Here is a 17997-nt window from a genome sequence, read left to right as displayed (position 1 = left end):
TCACTTTCAATTCATCGATGTCATTACCCCTCCCGAAGGTGCATGCAAAATACATCAATGGCAGATTCCGCAACCTCTTCGCTACTTGTAATATTATTACTAGTTTCATCATTGCTATGCATATGTTCCTCGCAAGGAAGTACTAATTCCTTGCGCGTCACACTGACACACATCGATGCCGACCGAGATGATCTTTCCCCGCTGCAAATCATCAAACGATCTATCCAACGTGGGAAGCAACGACACCGCCAATTTCTTAACGGATTGCTGATGAGCACGCAAGCCTCCAGTGGCCTCCGAACGCCGGTTGAGGGCGGTGACGGAGAGTTTCGCATGGGCTTGTCAATTGGGACCCCGCCTGTGCCTTTCCTTGCGATAATGGACACAGGTAGTGACCTGATATGGACACAGTGCAAGCCATGCACGGCATGTTTCAAGCAACCGACCCCAATTTTTGACCCTGCGCAATCTTCTTCCTTTGCCAATGTCAGCTGCTCTAGTCCATTGTGCAAGAAATGGGCCGATACAAAGTGTGGGAGTAGCTGTCTGTACTCCAATTCCTACGGGGACGGAACGTCGACAGAAGGGTTTCTAGCGACGGAGACTTTCAACTTTGGAGGGTCTGACAGCGAATCTTCTGTCCCAGATCTAGGATTTGGGTGTGGGGTGAACAACGGGGGCCCGGGGTTGAACGATGGTGCAGGGATAGTGGGACTCGGTCGTGGACCTTTGTCCCTGGTGTCACAACTTCATACACGACAATTCTCTTATTGCTTAACGTCGATCGGCGGCACCAATGGCAGCAGCAGTCTTTTTATCGGATCTGCACCATCCAGCGTGCAAGTCTCGAATGCTAGTACCACCCCATTGCTACAAAACCCAGTTCTACCGACATTCTACTACATATCTCTTGTAGGCATCAGTGTGGGCCGAAATCGCCTGCCCATTCCGCCATCGTGGTTCCAGTTAACCAGCGATGGAAGTGGGGGCTTAATCGTGGATTCCGGAACCACAGTCACTCTTTTAACCGAAGAGGCCTACAATGTGCTGAGGAGATATTTTTTGGCAGAAACGAAACTTGCATTGTCGGGCTCAGACAATTCTGGATTGGATCTTTGCTTTGAGATTCCAAATGGACGTGCTAAACAGATTGAAGTCCCTGAACTGACATTTCATTTCGAGGGGCTAGATTTGGCCCTGCCTCCAGAGAACTACATGATTGTGGACGAGAAGATGGGGTTGGCATGCTTGGCTATGGCCCCGGCAGGTAGTTTTTCAACCTTTGGGAACATTCAACAACAGAATATGTTGGTTATCCATAACCTCGAACAGAAGACCATGTCATTTATTCCCACTGATTGCGGTAAACTGTAGGTTGTTGCCGCATCATGTGTCGATCGATTTCTGCATGCCGTATGCTGCTGTTTCAACAAGGTTTTGTTTTTGTTTTTGTTTTTTTTCAAATAAGTTGCCTGTGTGCATAGAGAAAAGTTGTTGCTTGGGTAAACCAAAAATATTCTTTCCTCCAATCCCAAATCAATCGCCTAGTTCTAAGATTTTTGTCTTTTTTTTACGTTTTGGTTTTTTTATCGATGATAAGTCGTAAGACTACAAGCGTGTAATGCTCATGCGATGAAGATGAGCCATGAATGTCTAATGAGTGAAGCAATGTATGGCACCCTTTGCTTTGAGTAAGAACTTGAGGCTATTTTGATCTATAATTTTCTATTGAGTAGTTCATTTCCTCAAGTAAATTGTTTTCACCTTAATTGCCCGAAGACCCACAAACAGTTCATAAAAATAAAAATAAAAATAAAAAAAAGAAAAAGAAAAAGAAAAAGAAAAAGGCCCAAAAGTGAAAACTATAAGCTCTTGTTTCTTTTGGTCAGAAGTAAGATGATAATATTTCATCTAACAAAACAAGGGTAATATAATATGCAGAGCATCATATTCCAGAAAAAGTCCAATTTCATCATGATTCATGATATCTAGGAAATGACACTGAACACAATGCAAACGGTCTAAAGTGGATCAAAAGAAAAGGCAATTTGCACAAAATGGAATTAAATTGTTTACGCGAACCCAAAACACAGACATAAAATAATTTAACAAAACTAATTACATAAACTGATATTAATTGTGTAGTAAATCAAAAAATTATTTTTATTATAAAATAAATCTAACCGATCACGTAAAGTCATATTAATTTATAAATTTATTTTTATAAAAATTTTATATCGTTGAAACACTTTTCATTAAATAAACTATAGTTGTAAAGTGTACAAAGTATCCATAATTATTTTAAAAAAATTATTATTACAAAATTAATTTTTATTAAGCAACTACTGTATTTATTTGTTTTTTTCAAAAAATTATATAATATTTACATATTTAAAGATTGTAAATACACATTATCTGTGAAAAGTATAAAAAGATTGGACTCTCCCAAATAGTAAAAAATAAAAAATAAAAATAAATAAAAAGACTTCCAAAGGCGGGAACAACATCAGCTCCCTCCGTATTCACTCTCTACCTCTTTTCGTCGTGCTTCCTGATCTGTTTCCCACGCTGTAGATTAGGTCCCGTTACAAACTCTCTCCAAAATCCCCAATTGCTTCCCTAAAACCCTAATTTCCAATTCCTCAAATCCTAGCTCACCAGCCATTCAAAACCATCCTCCGCATTTTTAATGGACAAATTGGATGATAAAGACGAGCCAGTGGCTGCGATGGAGCTTAGCCCCGGCGATTCCCGGTCACCTGTGCGGCGCTGTGTTCGCCGGAGGTTGGTTCAGTCCACGCTGTTCCCGCAGAAGCCCCTAGAACACGAAGAGAACGGCGATCAGAATGGTGAGAAGGTTTGTTGCGATGATGAGGGCGGTGAGGACGAGGAATACAGTGGGAGTCAAAGCAAGAAGAAGAGGAAGCCCAAAGGGAAAGCAATGCCTCAACATATAGCTCCTAAGAAGGTGAATTATGTGGATATTTGTATGCATAATGTCCTGCTGCTACTAATTATTGCAAATCAAGTGTGATAAATCCTAGCAAAGTGCTTGTTTTTTGTGCGTCTAATGCTCTGCCTGGTTACTGAAAATATTTTTTCGCAGATGAAGGAGAAACGGCCGGTGAATACTACACCTAAGAAAACATTGACTAATTTAAAAAAGTGTGAAGATGCATCGCCGCCAGTGCCTGATCTGCGGTTAGAGGCAAAGATGTCAGCTGAGGTCAGTGACCTTGCGTTATGTCATGTTTTATATTTATATTGTTCCCAATTTTGTTTTGATAGGCGGATTCAGCTCATATTTTAGGATCTTGGTCGTTAGATATGGTCTTTGTCATCATGTGGTTTTTTTAACTCGTGCTATAAATCAATCATGAATTAGTTATCCAAAAGCAGAAGATAAAATACCATGTAAAGAATATAAACTGCTTAGCAGTCGAGTTATTTTCACTTCTTTGTTTATTTGTGTTGATCTTGGAAATTTTGGCTACACAAAAATTTTTGGCTTGAATCTTTTAATTCATTGTCACTTGGGATTGTTTTGCTTCATGTCTGTGACCTATAATGTTTAATGTGTAGCTCTAAATGTCTTTCTTCTGTGTTTGATCAGGAAAATTCACGGATGTTTGCAGGGAAGCAAATGCATCCTTTTTTCTCATCTTGGAAAGCGGGTAAGAGTAATCAAGAGGTGACTGAGGTGGAGGGTAGTTGTTGCTTGTTTGAGAGAAGGGATAAAGGAATTACGTGTGGCCCAATTCACATATTTGAAACGACTCAAGTATGGGACTTCCAAGTTAATTATTTTACCTAAATAGAACAATTGCATCACTTACTAAATAATAATGTCTAAACGTCCACTCACATAAGGTGAAACTTAAAATTTCTGCTTTGCAGGAAGATACAACGCATACTGACTGGAGAAACTGGGCACTTTGCGAGGACACCTTTAGTAATGCCAATCATGGTCTAGAAAACAAATCTTCGTCAGTTTATGAAGGCTCTGTTGAGTGCTTACATATTGATAAGCTTCCCATCTTTATACATCCCTGCGATGGATCAATCTTACAGAATGAAGTCTCTTCTGATCAGCATGTTAGTCAACAAGAACATTCACCTGAAGTGGTATGCAGTGCATCACTAATCTCTATCTACCTGCTCTGTCTTTTAATCACTTATTTTCTGCAAAGAATTAGTTTTCACCATTTCTGAATTGTTTATCTAGTGGCTCTAAATATTATGTAGTGATTTTTTTTGTCATCTGTATGAATTACTGTCAGGACCATGAGTTGGATAGAGTTGGTTTATTTTTTAGGCATATGGGCTGTCTAAGAAAATCAGATATTGAGCAGCAAAGTAGATTTCTTCAGGAGAGGTAAAAAATTTATACCCTATTCTGCATGGACTCTATATATGCTTAATCTCACCCACCCCTGGGTTGCTCAAGTGGTAAGGGCAAACTTGTATGCATGAGCCCCATGTCACAGGTTCAATTCCCCTTGGGATCAAACTACGATTTAAGTGGGAGGCCATGGTGGTGGGTTGCTGTGCTTGTCTCCCCGGGGTTTAGGTTCTGTGGATGAGTCCTAAGGGCTCTGCCATGGGGTGGTTCCGTCATAAAATATATATACATATATATGCTTAATCTCTAGTTTATATATGCGTGGAATTTTCAATCCATATTTTTTTATGTTAATTCAAATTTATTGAATTTTATAATTGTTGATTGTTGCAAATTCTGCTAAAGTGTATTGCAAATGCAGCTAAACTTGGGTTGAGCCCCAAGTGCATTTCGATAAAAGCAGTATTGTTACTTGTTAAAAAAAAAAAAAAACATGCTGCTAAAGCTGCTGTAGTCTTCACAGATTTTTCATTACTACCATTAGTAATGAGATATTTCATTATTAAGTATACTCAAGTGTTTATTCTACCACTTCAAGGAGGCATTGGAATTAAGTGCTGTCATTTGTTCTTGTCTTTGAAGGTTCCTGTTATGATCCCAAAGGTTAAAGGTTTAACCATATTAGTATCATGTTAACAGTCCTAGGACTTTTGGATCAATGGTTGGGTCTTTAACAAGTGGTATCAGAGACAAGTTCAACATCACGATTCAAGTCGCGGAAGGGGTAATTTATAGACTGGATTAAAATGTCTTGGTACTATGTATGAGTATAGTGTTAAGTTATTGAATAATAATAGATGAATGAAGCCACCAAAAGGGAAAGGGCTACCACCGGGTCAACGTTGATAGAGTGGGCTGCTGTGGACGTCAAATTAGGAAGTGTGGTGGAATGTTATGATCTTGAAGGTTAACAGTTTAACCAAATTAGTATTCAACAGTCCTAGGGTTTTTGGATCAATGGTTGGGTCTTTAACAGTTTCATCATTACTTCTCTCCTTTTTAACTATTATTTCCCAATTTCACTTGCTTGATCAACTTAACATAATGGAAATGATTTTTTTTTTTTTTTATAAGTGCATAATGGAAACGAATGACATTATCATTTCTCTAACCAACTCATTAACCCTTAGGGCGTAAGAGTTTTCTAACCATTTGTACATAATTTTTAGATGGAATTGCTGTATATTGATATCCATTTCATCCCCCCCCCCCCCCCCCCCCCCCCCAAAAAAAAAAAATCGATTTCATTTACACTGCAATTGCAGGATGATATCATACTATACTGGTTCTGATAATCAGCTTGAGGATAGTTTATGGACATCTAAGTACAAGCCCAAGAAGGCCATGGAGGTGAGTTATCTTGAATCTGTATCTTCTTCATATTGAATTTATGAATCATTTGGAGAGAGATGACCTTTGCTTCAAAGATTGTAAGAAGACTGTGGTGGATCTTTTGACTTTCTTCCTCCAAACTTTGTATCACTGGATGACTGTACATTGTTGCTTTAGTTCCAGAATTTTTGGAACTCTTTCCATTTAATGGCTAGGTGTTTCTCTTGTATAATTTCCTGTAGATGAGGAAATTGTCACCCATCTATCGTATCAATGAATCTTTAACTTATAATAAAAATATGATCCTAAGTAGATTGGCATCTTTCTCTTTTATCTTGTCTTTTATGAGATGATAGACTTTCACTTTTAACAATTATGTTTTCCTGGCTGTCCGGTAGGTATGTGGTAATGATGAAGCTGTGAGGTTTTTGAGTGATTGGCTACGGCTTTGGCGTGCAAAAGGCTCTCACACCAGCAAAGATGAGACTGTTAGTGGTCAACGTGGCATGGAAGATGATGACTATTACTGTTCTTACAAGGACTCTGATTCAGAAGACATAGATGAAGAGGATACTCTAAAGAATGTTCTCTTAGTTACAGGGCCAGTTGGGGTATACATAGATATATTTCTTTTTAGCACAACTTATGCTTGATTTACATAAAGATTGTAAATTTTTATGATTTCTGTATTTTAAGTACATATAGAACCATCATAATCACATTCATCTAGAACCTTATTTCCTTTATGATACCAAGATGCATCCAAATTGGTTTTAGTTTTGGCTATATGTTGGTGGGTTCTCTTGGTAATATTGATTTGAAGGCTAGTAACACTGTTTCCTTGTATGTGGTTCACTTGATATTCTCATCTTTTCTTACTTTTCAATTCTAGAAAGTAGTCGCCCATGTCCCATTGATGAAAAGCCAATAATTTACCTAATGTGTGACGGGGACACGTTACAAGGATCTGGGGTTTAACTGGGTTAAAGACATGTTGCACTTGCATAGTCTCAGGTGTCCTTGTCATCAAGGAAATTTTAGAAAGATAGTTTTATCCAGGTCTTGAAGACGAAATAACTCAACTCAGATCAACGAAGCCTTTATTTTGACCATGGGTTGGTTATTTGAAGCCCAGATAAAGGTGTAGCTTTGCTGTAGGTTGACAACCAGCCTAAAATTGTCGTTACCTTTAAAGAAAAAGGATCCTATTGATATACAAAATAACTACCCAACAATCTCATGCCGTTATGCTCACAAATAGTTTGATTAGTCTTGGAACTTTGTAGATAAGAGATAAGACTCATCTGTGTAGTTCTTTAAAGTTAACCTGTCAATGTGCAGTCTAGTGGTCAAAGGGCGGACATGGGATGAGCTGTAAACTTAGACATCTTAGGTTCCCTAGATTACCTCATATACAGTTCTGGTGAGAAAGGTTGTTATCTGGGGTTTTACTCCTCAGAGGTGGGTTTGAAGAGCCTTGCTTGGTGAGGTTCCACACCATCAAAGAAAACGTAATTACTCAGTTTTCATAAAACATTAATTTTCATTCCAATTTTCTGGGAAAAAAATTTGTTCATGTGAGACGATTTTCAGATGAGAAACTTTTTGGGTAGTGAGTTTCTCATTTCTTTTGTCTGTATATGTGTTCAGTACTCTTAAATGGTGTCAGCAAGATGCTATAAATGTAGAACCCAGTGCGGCTATGTAGGAAAAATATTATAAACATGTTGAGAGAATGTGTATGATTCTGTTGAGTTGGCAGACTTGACACACGTGATGATCTGTTGGGCATGCTTCTTCTTTATCCAGGGGATTTAGGGCTTGTTTGGTTAGTGAGATGAGATGATCTATGAATAGTAGTGAAATGGTCTGTGAATAGTAGTGAGATGGTTTGAGTTAATATGTTTTATGGGGTTTTGGGAAAGGAGAGAGAAAAAGGGATGAGATGAGATGGGATAAGAAGAGACGAGATGTGATGAGTTGGGAGGATTTGCTATCCAAACCAGGCCTTAATGACTCCTTTTCGGGTGTGATGGCTAATAATATGGATATCACTGATTAGAGAATTCTCTTTGATGGAAGCCACTGCATGTGCCGTACTGTTTTCTTCTTTTAGGAATCATTGGAAGGAATTTGTTCTAGAATTTAGTATTGAACTTCCTTGCATCTGCAAGTAGTTAAGGAGAAAATCAAATGCAGTGTTTTCAGTTAGTTTGCACTATTCCTTGTATAACTAAACTAGTACGCTTAGGTGTTGCTCTTGTACATGTTCCGTATACTTGGTCTCTAGCCTACTCTTTTGATCAATAAAAATTTTTTTACCAATAAAAAAAAAAAAATTAGTTTGCACTACCTTGCCTTTGGACTGGTATTAGGTTTTATTTTATGCTCTTGTCAATATGCTTTACTGTTAATTAACCCTTTAGTGGCTTTTCAATGAAACTCGAGACTTATTCTATAATGTTTGCAAATTTGCATAATTTACAAATAGACCTCTTTTTTGTAATGTTTAAGAAGGATATGCTATTGCATGGGGGAGTATTACATAAATCATGTCAAACTGCATAGTAGTTCTCCACAAACACTTTGTTTTATATGGGTGGTTAAGTTGTGTCTCATGTGTTGCAGAGTGGGAAGTCTGCAGCCATCTATGCTTGTGCGCAAGAGCAAGGGTTTGAGGTCTTGGAGGTAGTAATGATACTGTATGTTTTGTTGTTAAACTATTTCAACTGTTCAAAGATTGATTTTAGCTATTCTAGTATGTGTATGTGTAAGTACTTCCTGTGTACTCGGGCTTTGCCTATTTACGTGGATCAATAAAACTTCTTTTACCTATAAAAAAAAAAAAGTGTATGTATAAGTGCAAATAGGAAGGGCAAGATGCTGGGATGCATTGTTAAAAATAAAGGGTATCATTGATACTACATAAGACCACACATCATTTGAACCAATACATGATGGAAATTCTTTTGGATGCCAATGGGAGGAATCAAAATACATATTTGGAAAGCTCTAGCACTTTGCATGATGTAGTCTATTGGATTGGATAGGTGCAGAAGTATTTTGGAGGTTGTTCAGTTTACCTAGAACAAACTTAAGCATGCTCTTTCACTGGATTTTTGCTCTGTTTGCCATTTTCTAAAACATTTTGTGAAACATTAAGTTGTAGTTGCTGACTTTTTTGAAGAAAACTATTTTTCCCTTGCATGTACTCAAGTTCCTGTATTTTCAATAAATTTTACTACATAAAAGGAAGGTCTTACATCAATATCTGTTCTTGCAATCTTCCTCATCATATGCATATTCTGGTGGACCATGCCATACTTACTAGTGTGCACAAGTCAGTTCGGTTGGCTTTCGGTCAGAATTGATACCGACCTGACTTTGTCAGATTGAAAAATCCCTAATTGATGCCAAATTAAAGCAAAATTAAGCAACGGGCTGTTTAGGAACAACAACAAGCTTTGAGGCTTGTGAGTAACTTATCTGGAAATCTCAATCCTAAACACCCCCAACCCTCCAACCACAGCTCCATACCCCACAAATTCGTGGCTATGGTGATGGTTGCAGCAGCATTAGCGCCGCGCATCCCCCCCCCCCCCCCCCCCCCCAAAAAAAAAAAAACCATGACAGAATGAAGGAGGAGAAAGAGAAGGGGAAGGAGCAGATTAAGCAGTGAGAATGCCACAGATAGGCCATCACGAGCCAGATTTTTCCAGGTCAAGGCTAGTGGTAATTTCTCACTCAGGCAGGTTGGTTGGTTTACATTTTTTCTCAGTTTAAAGTGGACAGATCAAATTGGGAATTTGTGGCAGGTAAGTAGAGTGGGAGTGACTGGGTATTATTGTAGTGGTGATGGATGGAGTGAGGCTTGATAGGTAGAAGGGAGGAGAGAGAGGGGGTTAAAGACTATGAGAATGGGTGTGGCTTGAGTGGGAGAGGAAGAGGGAGGGGAGAGGGACGTAGGAAGAGAATTTATGAAATTGGGAGTTTGGGATTGATTTATTTTAGCGAGTATCAGGTTTGTGCAAGTTCATATGAGTGCCCAATATTGCTAGCAGTCATTTAAATATGAATATTATTTTCCAAATTATATTTTACTGGTTCAGGCTGCATTTTGATCATTTATAAATAGGCCAACACTAAGACTGAACCAACCCATTGGGTTATGCATTTTTTTTATTTATAAGTAATCGTGATATTGTCAGAAATATATGCAATTTTTTAAATCAATCTTACATGCTACTCTGGCAAAAAGTGACAAAGTGACCAGGTCAGTACTCTGTTTGTGCTGGGTTCATAGGTTTGGATGGGTAGGGTTGGGTGGGTTGCACAGCCCTAGTGGTACTAAACATGTGCATGTTAATTTATGGTGTACAAGAACTTAAATTTGGTCATTCACATGCCTGCCTTATTGTCTTAATAAATTAATAATAGGCTAGTTTGAAACTGCTTTTTACTGCTGGATTAAATTCTAAAGAAATCATTTCTGATTTGGAATGTTTAACATCTTTAGATTCTTGAAACTATCTTCGTGATGTTGGTAGGTGGCAGAGTTTTAGGAAACGATGCTCGCGTTAGAGCCCATTTATGGTAAATTTAAACTCTAGTTTCCCCCATATAAGAAATTATCATTCCTCACATGTATAAAGAAAAGCAAGCCACAAAAGATTTAACTTAGGTCATTGGGCTTATTCTGCCTATCATTAGAACTATCAATGCAGCAGTGCTACAATAAATCATTGAATTCTGTTTCAAGGATAGCAAAAGTAGCCTTTTTGCTTTTAACTCTGATTTACTTTCTTAGTTGTTTTAGAACCTAAGCTTCAACAAGTCTGCGACAACTAGCAAGCAGCTGAGTCCTCTTCATTTTCTGTTGTATATCCCCATATTGCTACCAACAACTGATTCCTTCACCATTTTCACTTACTGTCAAAAGTCTATTCAAATGCTAGTTCTTTCAGATTTTGATATTTGAAAATTATGAGAATAGCCTTTCAAGTGAAAGTCAAATATGCCCTATTTCAATAAAATTGTTATTTACTAATAAAAAAAAAGTGAGTTGAAGATGCCCTATCTGTCATTTCACTAGTTAAGTGCATCAGAATGTCGGAATGGGGCTCTTGTGAAGCAGCGGTTTGGGGAGGCACTAGAATCCCATCGGCTCAAAAGGTTTGTCAATTTATCTTTAGCTGCGATGTCTACATTTTTATCTTCCAACTTTATTGAGCCAGGATGATTGTATCTGGGTTTACTTACCAAGTGCATGTCTTACTATTTCGTATACACATTATCCTACAGTTTTATTGTTTCATGTGTTCAAAGAAGTTCATCAAGTTTACAAAGAGGTGAATTGTTAGTTAAGAATGAGAACATAGATGGTACAGCAGAATATTAGAAATGTGGGAGAAAAATAAAATGGGGATCTCCTTAAATTGTAAACGTGGTGATAAAGCAGCACTTGCACTTTGAAGCTTTTTTTGTCAAGCCCTTTCCAAATGAGCTTTAAAATGGCAAACATTTACTATTTATTTTTTATGAATAAAAAATTTATTGAGACAAGTAACAAGGCAAAGCCAAGTACACAGTAAGTATACAAAAACTGAACTTACATGTCAGGAACTAGGACTTGCATTTGTCAGGGTTCTTGATATTTTATAACTCATTCTGGGATTAGTAATCATTGTTGAACATTTTTCGTCTAATTTTGTAATTCTCATCTACCTTTAAAGACCAAATCATCCTCTCTTTCACTTGAAATTACTAGCTATGGGGATGTAATTATAAAAATAAAAAATAAAAAATAAAAATAAAAATAAAAATGACTAGTTATGGGGATGTGTTCTATCACAAGCAGAAATTCAGAGGTGGAACTTTGTACATTAAAACTTGTCATAAAACACCTGACTGAATGAACTGAGAAACTAACACTAGTCTTTTTGGGTGCTATCCACAATGGTATCCATCAAATTCTCAAGAATTCTTCAATTTCAGACGTTACTGCTGCTTTTTTCTCTCCATGGGAGTTTCTGGTTTCTGGGTTTGCTTCTGGTAAATTCTAGGTTAGATCACAGCGTATGAACAATTCCTCATCAAAAAACCATGATTTAAGTAATATTTTGCCACTGGTAGAAATCTTATAAAATCTTACCCGTGGTATAGCTTTGGCCCCTGTATTTATCAATAATAAGAAATCGGACAGAAATACTTATAAAAAAAAAAGAAATCGGACAGAAATAAAACATTATTCATCATGAAAATATATCATCTAACCTGTATTATATGTTATATTTTTTTTTCCCTAGGTCACTGGGACATCCTGTTCAATCACAGAACAAACCCATTGTGAAATCTACCCTGGCTCTACCCAATGGTAATGCATCACAAGATTCTGAAACTGAGGCTGTTGAAGTTGTACCCTTATCAGATGAGGAAACTTCCCATCACAAGATTGGAGCCTCAGGAAATTTCATGTACAAGGAGGATGGAACTGCCTGTGATCAAGTTGAAGTTAAGCCATTGATTCTATTTGAGGATGTGGATATTGTTTTTCTTGAAGATCGTGGTTTTATTGCTGCAATACAACAAATAGCAGAAACGGCAAAGGGACCCATGATATTGACAAGCAATAGTAAGAGGGAGCTTAACTGCTCGAGATAGTCTTCTCATCGCTTTGAAATATTTATGCTTTTGGATTTATCTTCTTTACGCTCATTCTGTTAATTGTAGGTAACAATCCTGTGCTGCCAGACAATTTAGACAGGCTACAAGTGTATTTCACATTGCCACCGTCGAAAGAGCTGCTTTCTCATGTATATATGGTATGTACTTGCAGGGCCTTTTTTCCACTCAGCTTTCCCATTGTGGATTTGTGTGTTCCTTTTGAGTTCATTCGGTTTTGCATTTCAGGTTTGTGCTACCGAAGGAGCCAACATCCAACCTCAATTACTAGAGCGGTTAGTTGGGTCTTGTCATGGTGATATTAGGAAAATCATTATGCATCTTCAGTTCTGGTGCCAGGGTAAAACATTTAGAGAAGGTCAGTTGCCCAACACATGTATGCTTGTGTGGCATTTGTATGCATGCTATTGTTTTTTATACGGTCACTATAGTTTCTACTACATTATTATCACTTACAACTTCTGTCATTATATCCCATTGTTACTATGAAATCTACATAATCTTTGTTTCCTCTCTATCATATCTGGAACTTGTTAGAATCCCATGGAATATGACACAGCCTTGCAACTAATATTAATTGGAATGCGGTCAATCTGCCTGCAAAACTATAGCCTACCATCTGCATTTGGAAAGTTTTCGTGCCATCAATGACATATATATATATATATATATATATATGCTACTTTCAGCTACTGCACATGGTTTACATGTGGTCAATTTATCATAATGTGCATTGAAGTATGAGGAAGGATCATGTGGGTTTACATGCATTTACAGCTAAAGCTAGTTGAAATTGTCTGATTAGAATAAGCCTATTTTTTTTATGTATGGGAAGCATTGAAATCTGAACACTGATATTAATGTTCCATAATTATCATCTTCGCCTTGATCTCTTTTTCCAGTTGGTTTGGTGGTTTGTGTGCATATTTTTTTTTTATTTTAAGTATATTTCTTGTATCAATTGTCTATTGTTACAGCTTACCAGAGCTTTTCACATAATCCTTTTAACTCTCCAGATAGGGAGGTTCAGAGAACATATGGTTCACTGCTATTTGATGTTGAGGCTGGCCACCAGATACTCCCTAAGATTATCCCCTGGGAATTCCCTTCTCCGTTATCTGAGCTAATTGATAAGGAGATCACCAAGTCACTATCAATGATGGAAGAAAATTCTAGTTTAATGGAAGTAGTTGAGGAAGACAGAAAGGAAACACAGGAAGATCTGGATGCATGTGATAATGAAACACACAGTATAGAGACCAGGAAGTTAGAAATGTTGGACAGGAATGGCTCTGTTCAAGATTGCAATGAATTCATAGCTCAATCTGGTGGATTATGCAACCCTTCAGGCACCCCTATCACTTCATCTCGGCAAAATTTTCGAAGGAAACTTAATGTGGTGCTGTCTTCTGATTCTGAAGATGAATATTTAAGTGATGGGCATCCTGTAGTTTTGGATAAAGATGCTAACAATAAAGGATCCCAAGGAGTCAACAGCAGCTCTCCCTCATATCATCCATTCACTGAAAACTGCTCAAGTCCATTAACTGAAAAGCTGTTTTCTGGAGTGAAATATTTGGAAGAAACATGTCATCAACGCTCAGAAAGACTGGATTCTATACAAAATGATGAAACATGCCAGTCATTTGATGTATCATGTGTGCCAGAGTCAACATATGTTCCTGAAAGTGTGATGGGTGATGTGACGGAGCTGTTGTCTAGAACAGTATCCTGTGGTCATGTTGATAATACCTTAGAATTTTCTGTGAGCAGTGAGTCAATCCAGACCCTGTTACCAGTTGTAGCACACAATCTTGATAAACCTATGCGAAGATTACGGAAAAGATCAGAGATGCAGGGAAATACTTATGATGCAAATCCTGAATTTTCTCATGAAGTGGAGCTGGAAGATTATCAGGATGAAAATGTGGAGGCGACAGGTCATCAAGTGATGGATGAATGCAGTCGCATGGATTTCTATAGGGGCTCCAAATTTGTAGAGAAGCCCAGGTTGTTCATGTTGACTGATTTAGTACAAGAGTCATGGATAAAACTCCGTAGCTCCCACACAGATCTAAGGCAGTACGTTGCCTTAGAAAAAGAAGATGCAATTGAAAGTATTAAACTTGCTTATGCTATGAGCAATCTGATATCAGAAGTTGACCTCTTGCTTTCTGACTGTCAATTGTTAGTAAGTGTTTTATTTCTCTATATATTGAAGTTATAAACCTTTCTTCGGTTATGCATGTGTAGATCATTACAGTGATGGGGTGTTTTTGCAGGATTCTTTGGAACCATCTACAGTCCCTTCTGAGGGATCAGATGCATTCAGCTGGTGTGATGAGCAAATACAGATGACATCATCAATTGCACAGCATGGTTTTTGTTTTTATGCAAAAGACATAGCTGCTGTAGGATCAAAGATGGCTTGTGAGAGCAGTGTCAATTTGCCCTCAGAGATGTTGGCTTCCACAACTAATATGATGGCATTGGGTAAATTAATTGGACAGGATATGAGAACAAGTAGAACATTTTATGTTGCAAGGGATTTAAAGATGATTCCAGGTCCACCTAAAAGTGACTTTTCAAATAGGTATTAACTCAGCTCCCTTTGTATAGTCCTGTTTCATATACATCCTCCAAAGTACATGTATGCACACCAGTATACAATATGTATCCATGTTAATGTTTCCTGGAATTTTTACAAGCTTGTCAAAGATCTTACAGTTGCTTCACACCCAACCCTGGACACATGTGAAATGTTAAAACATTTTTTTTTTAAGTGGGAATCCTGACAATATTGCTGCCTACATTGGAGCGTCTATTTTAGCAGGGACACCCATTCCCGTCTTGTTCTTTACCATCCTTACCCCACCCCCCAACCACCTTTTTTTATGTTTTTTTTTTTAACTTCTATATTCTAGCAGGGACACCCAGTCCCACCTGTTTTACATTTGTCTACCCTTTCATGAAGCAAATTTGCATTGCTAGTTTTGTCCAAGGTGTAGACATTTAATCAGTCTTTTGTTTGGCTGCTATATATGTGAAATAAATTGAAACTATTAGGTATGTATTTTGTATTGACTATCCAACAACTATTCTTCTAATTAGTTTGGGGTGCTGATGTAAGGTCTGAACATGAACTAGCATAAGTGATATGTTCATGAGAAAAATTTTTCTATACATTTCTGTTATTGATTGCTCAGTTATTTGACTCGTTCAAATTAAAAGTTGTCCTAAAAATGGAGCTTTTAGACATTTTCCTTTTAACTCAGTCAAGCAGGTTTTGGTATCATGTATTTTTGTTGATATAAACGTTTGCTTTGATGTCTGAAATGCAGTGAAATCAATTCGAGTCTTTTTGGTATAATCCAGTCCATAATTCCTGCAAGATCATACTTGACAGTGAGAGATGTCGGATTCTATGAGTATCTTTCTTCATTGCGTTGCATTTCAAGATCAGAAGCTTCCCGTTTGTCTGAAGGCACTGAGAAGACCAAAAGACGGAGGTATGTGCTTGTAGTGTTTTTTTTTTTTATTGGCAGTGGGTATCTGGGAACAGTGTCCCAACTAATCCCGAGGATGCACATGCCCTCGGCAAGGAGTTTTCCTCAAGTGCACTTTGGATAATTTCCCTCAGTATGATAGCCCCTACAGATTGTTTGCATCTAAGGGGATTTGAACCTTAGATCTGAGGGGAGCATACCCCCAAGCCCAATATGACTGTACTTGTAATGTTAACCTAGCTTTTATTATAAGTGTTGGTGCATCTGTTGCAATGGCTGCTCAATTAGTTGCATGATGTTTCAATGCAGGGGACGGGTTGCTGGACACTACTTGAGCAGTGTTTCAATGGCATTGTCTCGTGAAGACATACTGTTGCTGGGTCAATATGATGACTTTCCTGGGAAGATTTCAACCCAAAGAGTCTATGGTAATTGAGATAGAACTTCACAACTAGGAAATCTAACTGAGTTAATAACCTCGTTGATATTATAATATGGTCATTAGCCAGACAGTGGAGCTATAGAAAAATGTGGCATAATTATTTGGATTAGCACCATATGATTGATTCCCTTTACTTTAGAGGAAATATTCAGAGTGAGCAGCCTTATACCACGGCCCAACAGCCACGGGGAAGGATAATACATTGCCTGATGAAAGGGATTTCCCGGTGTAGCTAACTTGAGCTAACCTGGGATATGATTTTATTCATTCCATTTCTCCCATTATGAAGCCTATAGAGTCATATTATGACAATTGTATTATCTTATAAAATTATGCAAGTTTTCGACACCCATTTTTCTCTACCGGCTATCGAACTGAAAAAAGAGAAAAAGATCCCAACTTAATTGTCATAATAAAATACATAAATTGTTCATGCTGTCTTATTCCTCTCTGCTCCCTAGTATAGCTTCTATTCAAAAGTTTGACTAAAATAATGTTACTGGAAATGCTTGATTCAGGTTGGCAGCTGGATTAACCATTTATGTACATCATTATTTGGATTTGATTGTATAAATGATAACCATTTCTCAAGTTCATTTCCTTTTAAGGTCTTGAAAAGTGTTTGAGATTTTTTAATGCATATGAGGTTTCAAGACAATCTCCTTTTGAGGTATGTGATTGAAGAATCAAGACCTTATCATTATGAAAGTTTTCAGGTCATTTTTTTTTATCTAAATGAAAATTTTATAGCTCAGATGATATGAGGTCTTGATTAAAAAAAAAAAAAAACAGGCTAAATATAAATTGAGTTGTACTATTATAAGTTGGTGTATAAATATGCTTATTGTGAAATTCGAAACAGTTATACAAATATTAAGCACTGATCTTTTTTCTGCCATTGGGGAAATTAGGTTTATTTACTTTTTACATCAGTAGGTGTATCAATATATAAGAAATCAATCCATTGGCATTGGCCTTCCGAATTGGTTAATTTACTTATCTAAAACAAGACTCAAAATATCTTCCGGATGTTGGGCATAATAACTTACACTTTATCATAATAAAAATAAAATAAAATAAAAACCCTAAGACGACATGAAATCTAAAAGCTTCAAATTCTTTCTTTTAAAATATAAATGTATTTGTTGAAATTTAAATACACAACTGATACATGAAAACTTCTACGTTAGTTGACACAAAAAAATTAATAAAAATTTAAATATTAAATTTATAATTAATTCTTAAATCAAATAGATAAATATTATTTACAGTTTTAAACTTTTTTTTTTTTTTTTGGTAAAAAGTAGATAAATCTAAAATCTATATAATTTTTTTTTTTTAATAGTGATCTCCATGTTTTTTCTAGGAGAATAGCATGGACTGTATATAATATATTGCATTACCCTCAAATACTAAATCCACAGAATGTGGGGGGTCCATTGGAAAGCAGAGAGTAGTTCTGTTTTTGGTATATCGATGCTACTCAATACCAGTGCTTCACGGTTATGCAAGGAAGGCGAAGCTTTCTGCTTCTGAATGCTAATAATTCCTCTCTCTCTCTCTCTCTCTCTCTCTCTCTCTCTCTCTCTGTGCGTCAGTCTCTCAGACTATTATTATCAGCATACGCATGCAGC

The 17997-nt window shown here is 37.1% G+C and overlaps 2 protein-coding genes across 4 annotated transcripts; both read left to right on the top strand.

Moving 5' to 3' along the window:
• Positions 1 to 1716, top strand: LOC122309612 (aspartic proteinase nepenthesin-1-like). The gene has a single exon (XM_043123144.1). The coding sequence runs from the start codon at positions 43 to 45 to the stop codon at positions 1372 to 1374; it is 1332 nt and encodes a 443-aa protein (XP_042979078.1). The 5' UTR covers positions 1 to 42; the 3' UTR covers positions 1375 to 1716.
• Positions 1717 to 2497: 781 nt separating this feature from the next.
• On the top strand, positions 2498 to 16806 carry LOC122310569. Of its 3 annotated transcripts, none has more exons than XM_043124552.1 (16): positions 2500 to 2968; positions 3107 to 3226; positions 3614 to 3781; positions 3898 to 4125; positions 4281 to 4375; positions 5668 to 5752; positions 6133 to 6345; positions 8363 to 8422; positions 10827 to 10906; positions 12040 to 12365; positions 12464 to 12555; positions 12644 to 12773; positions 13393 to 14606; positions 14698 to 15008; positions 15757 to 15924; positions 16231 to 16806. In XM_043124552.1, exons 1-16 carry the CDS (start codon positions 2690 to 2692, stop codon positions 16355 to 16357), a joined length of 3696 nt encoding a protein of 1231 aa, XP_042980486.1. In that variant the 5' UTR covers positions 2500 to 2689; the 3' UTR covers positions 16358 to 16806. The 3 variants fall into 3 exon arrangements, with proteins under 3 accessions (XP_042980488.1, XP_042980486.1, XP_042980487.1); XM_043124553.1 differs by having other exon boundaries at positions 2501 to 2968; positions 13432 to 14606; XM_043124554.1 differs by lacking the exon at positions 16231 to 16806 and having other exon boundaries at positions 2498 to 2968; positions 14698 to 14908; positions 15757 to 15872.
• The last annotated feature ends 1191 nt before the right edge of the window (positions 16807 to 17997 follow it).

Source organism: Carya illinoinensis, chromosome 5, assembly GCF_018687715.1.
Source record: "Carya illinoinensis cultivar Pawnee chromosome 5, C.illinoinensisPawnee_v1, whole genome shotgun sequence".
NCBI classification, from domain to species: Eukaryota; Viridiplantae; Streptophyta; class Magnoliopsida; order Fagales; family Juglandaceae; genus Carya; species Carya illinoinensis.
The sequence above is the reverse complement of the archived record's forward strand: the minus strand, read 5'-3'. Positions and strand labels throughout refer to the sequence as shown.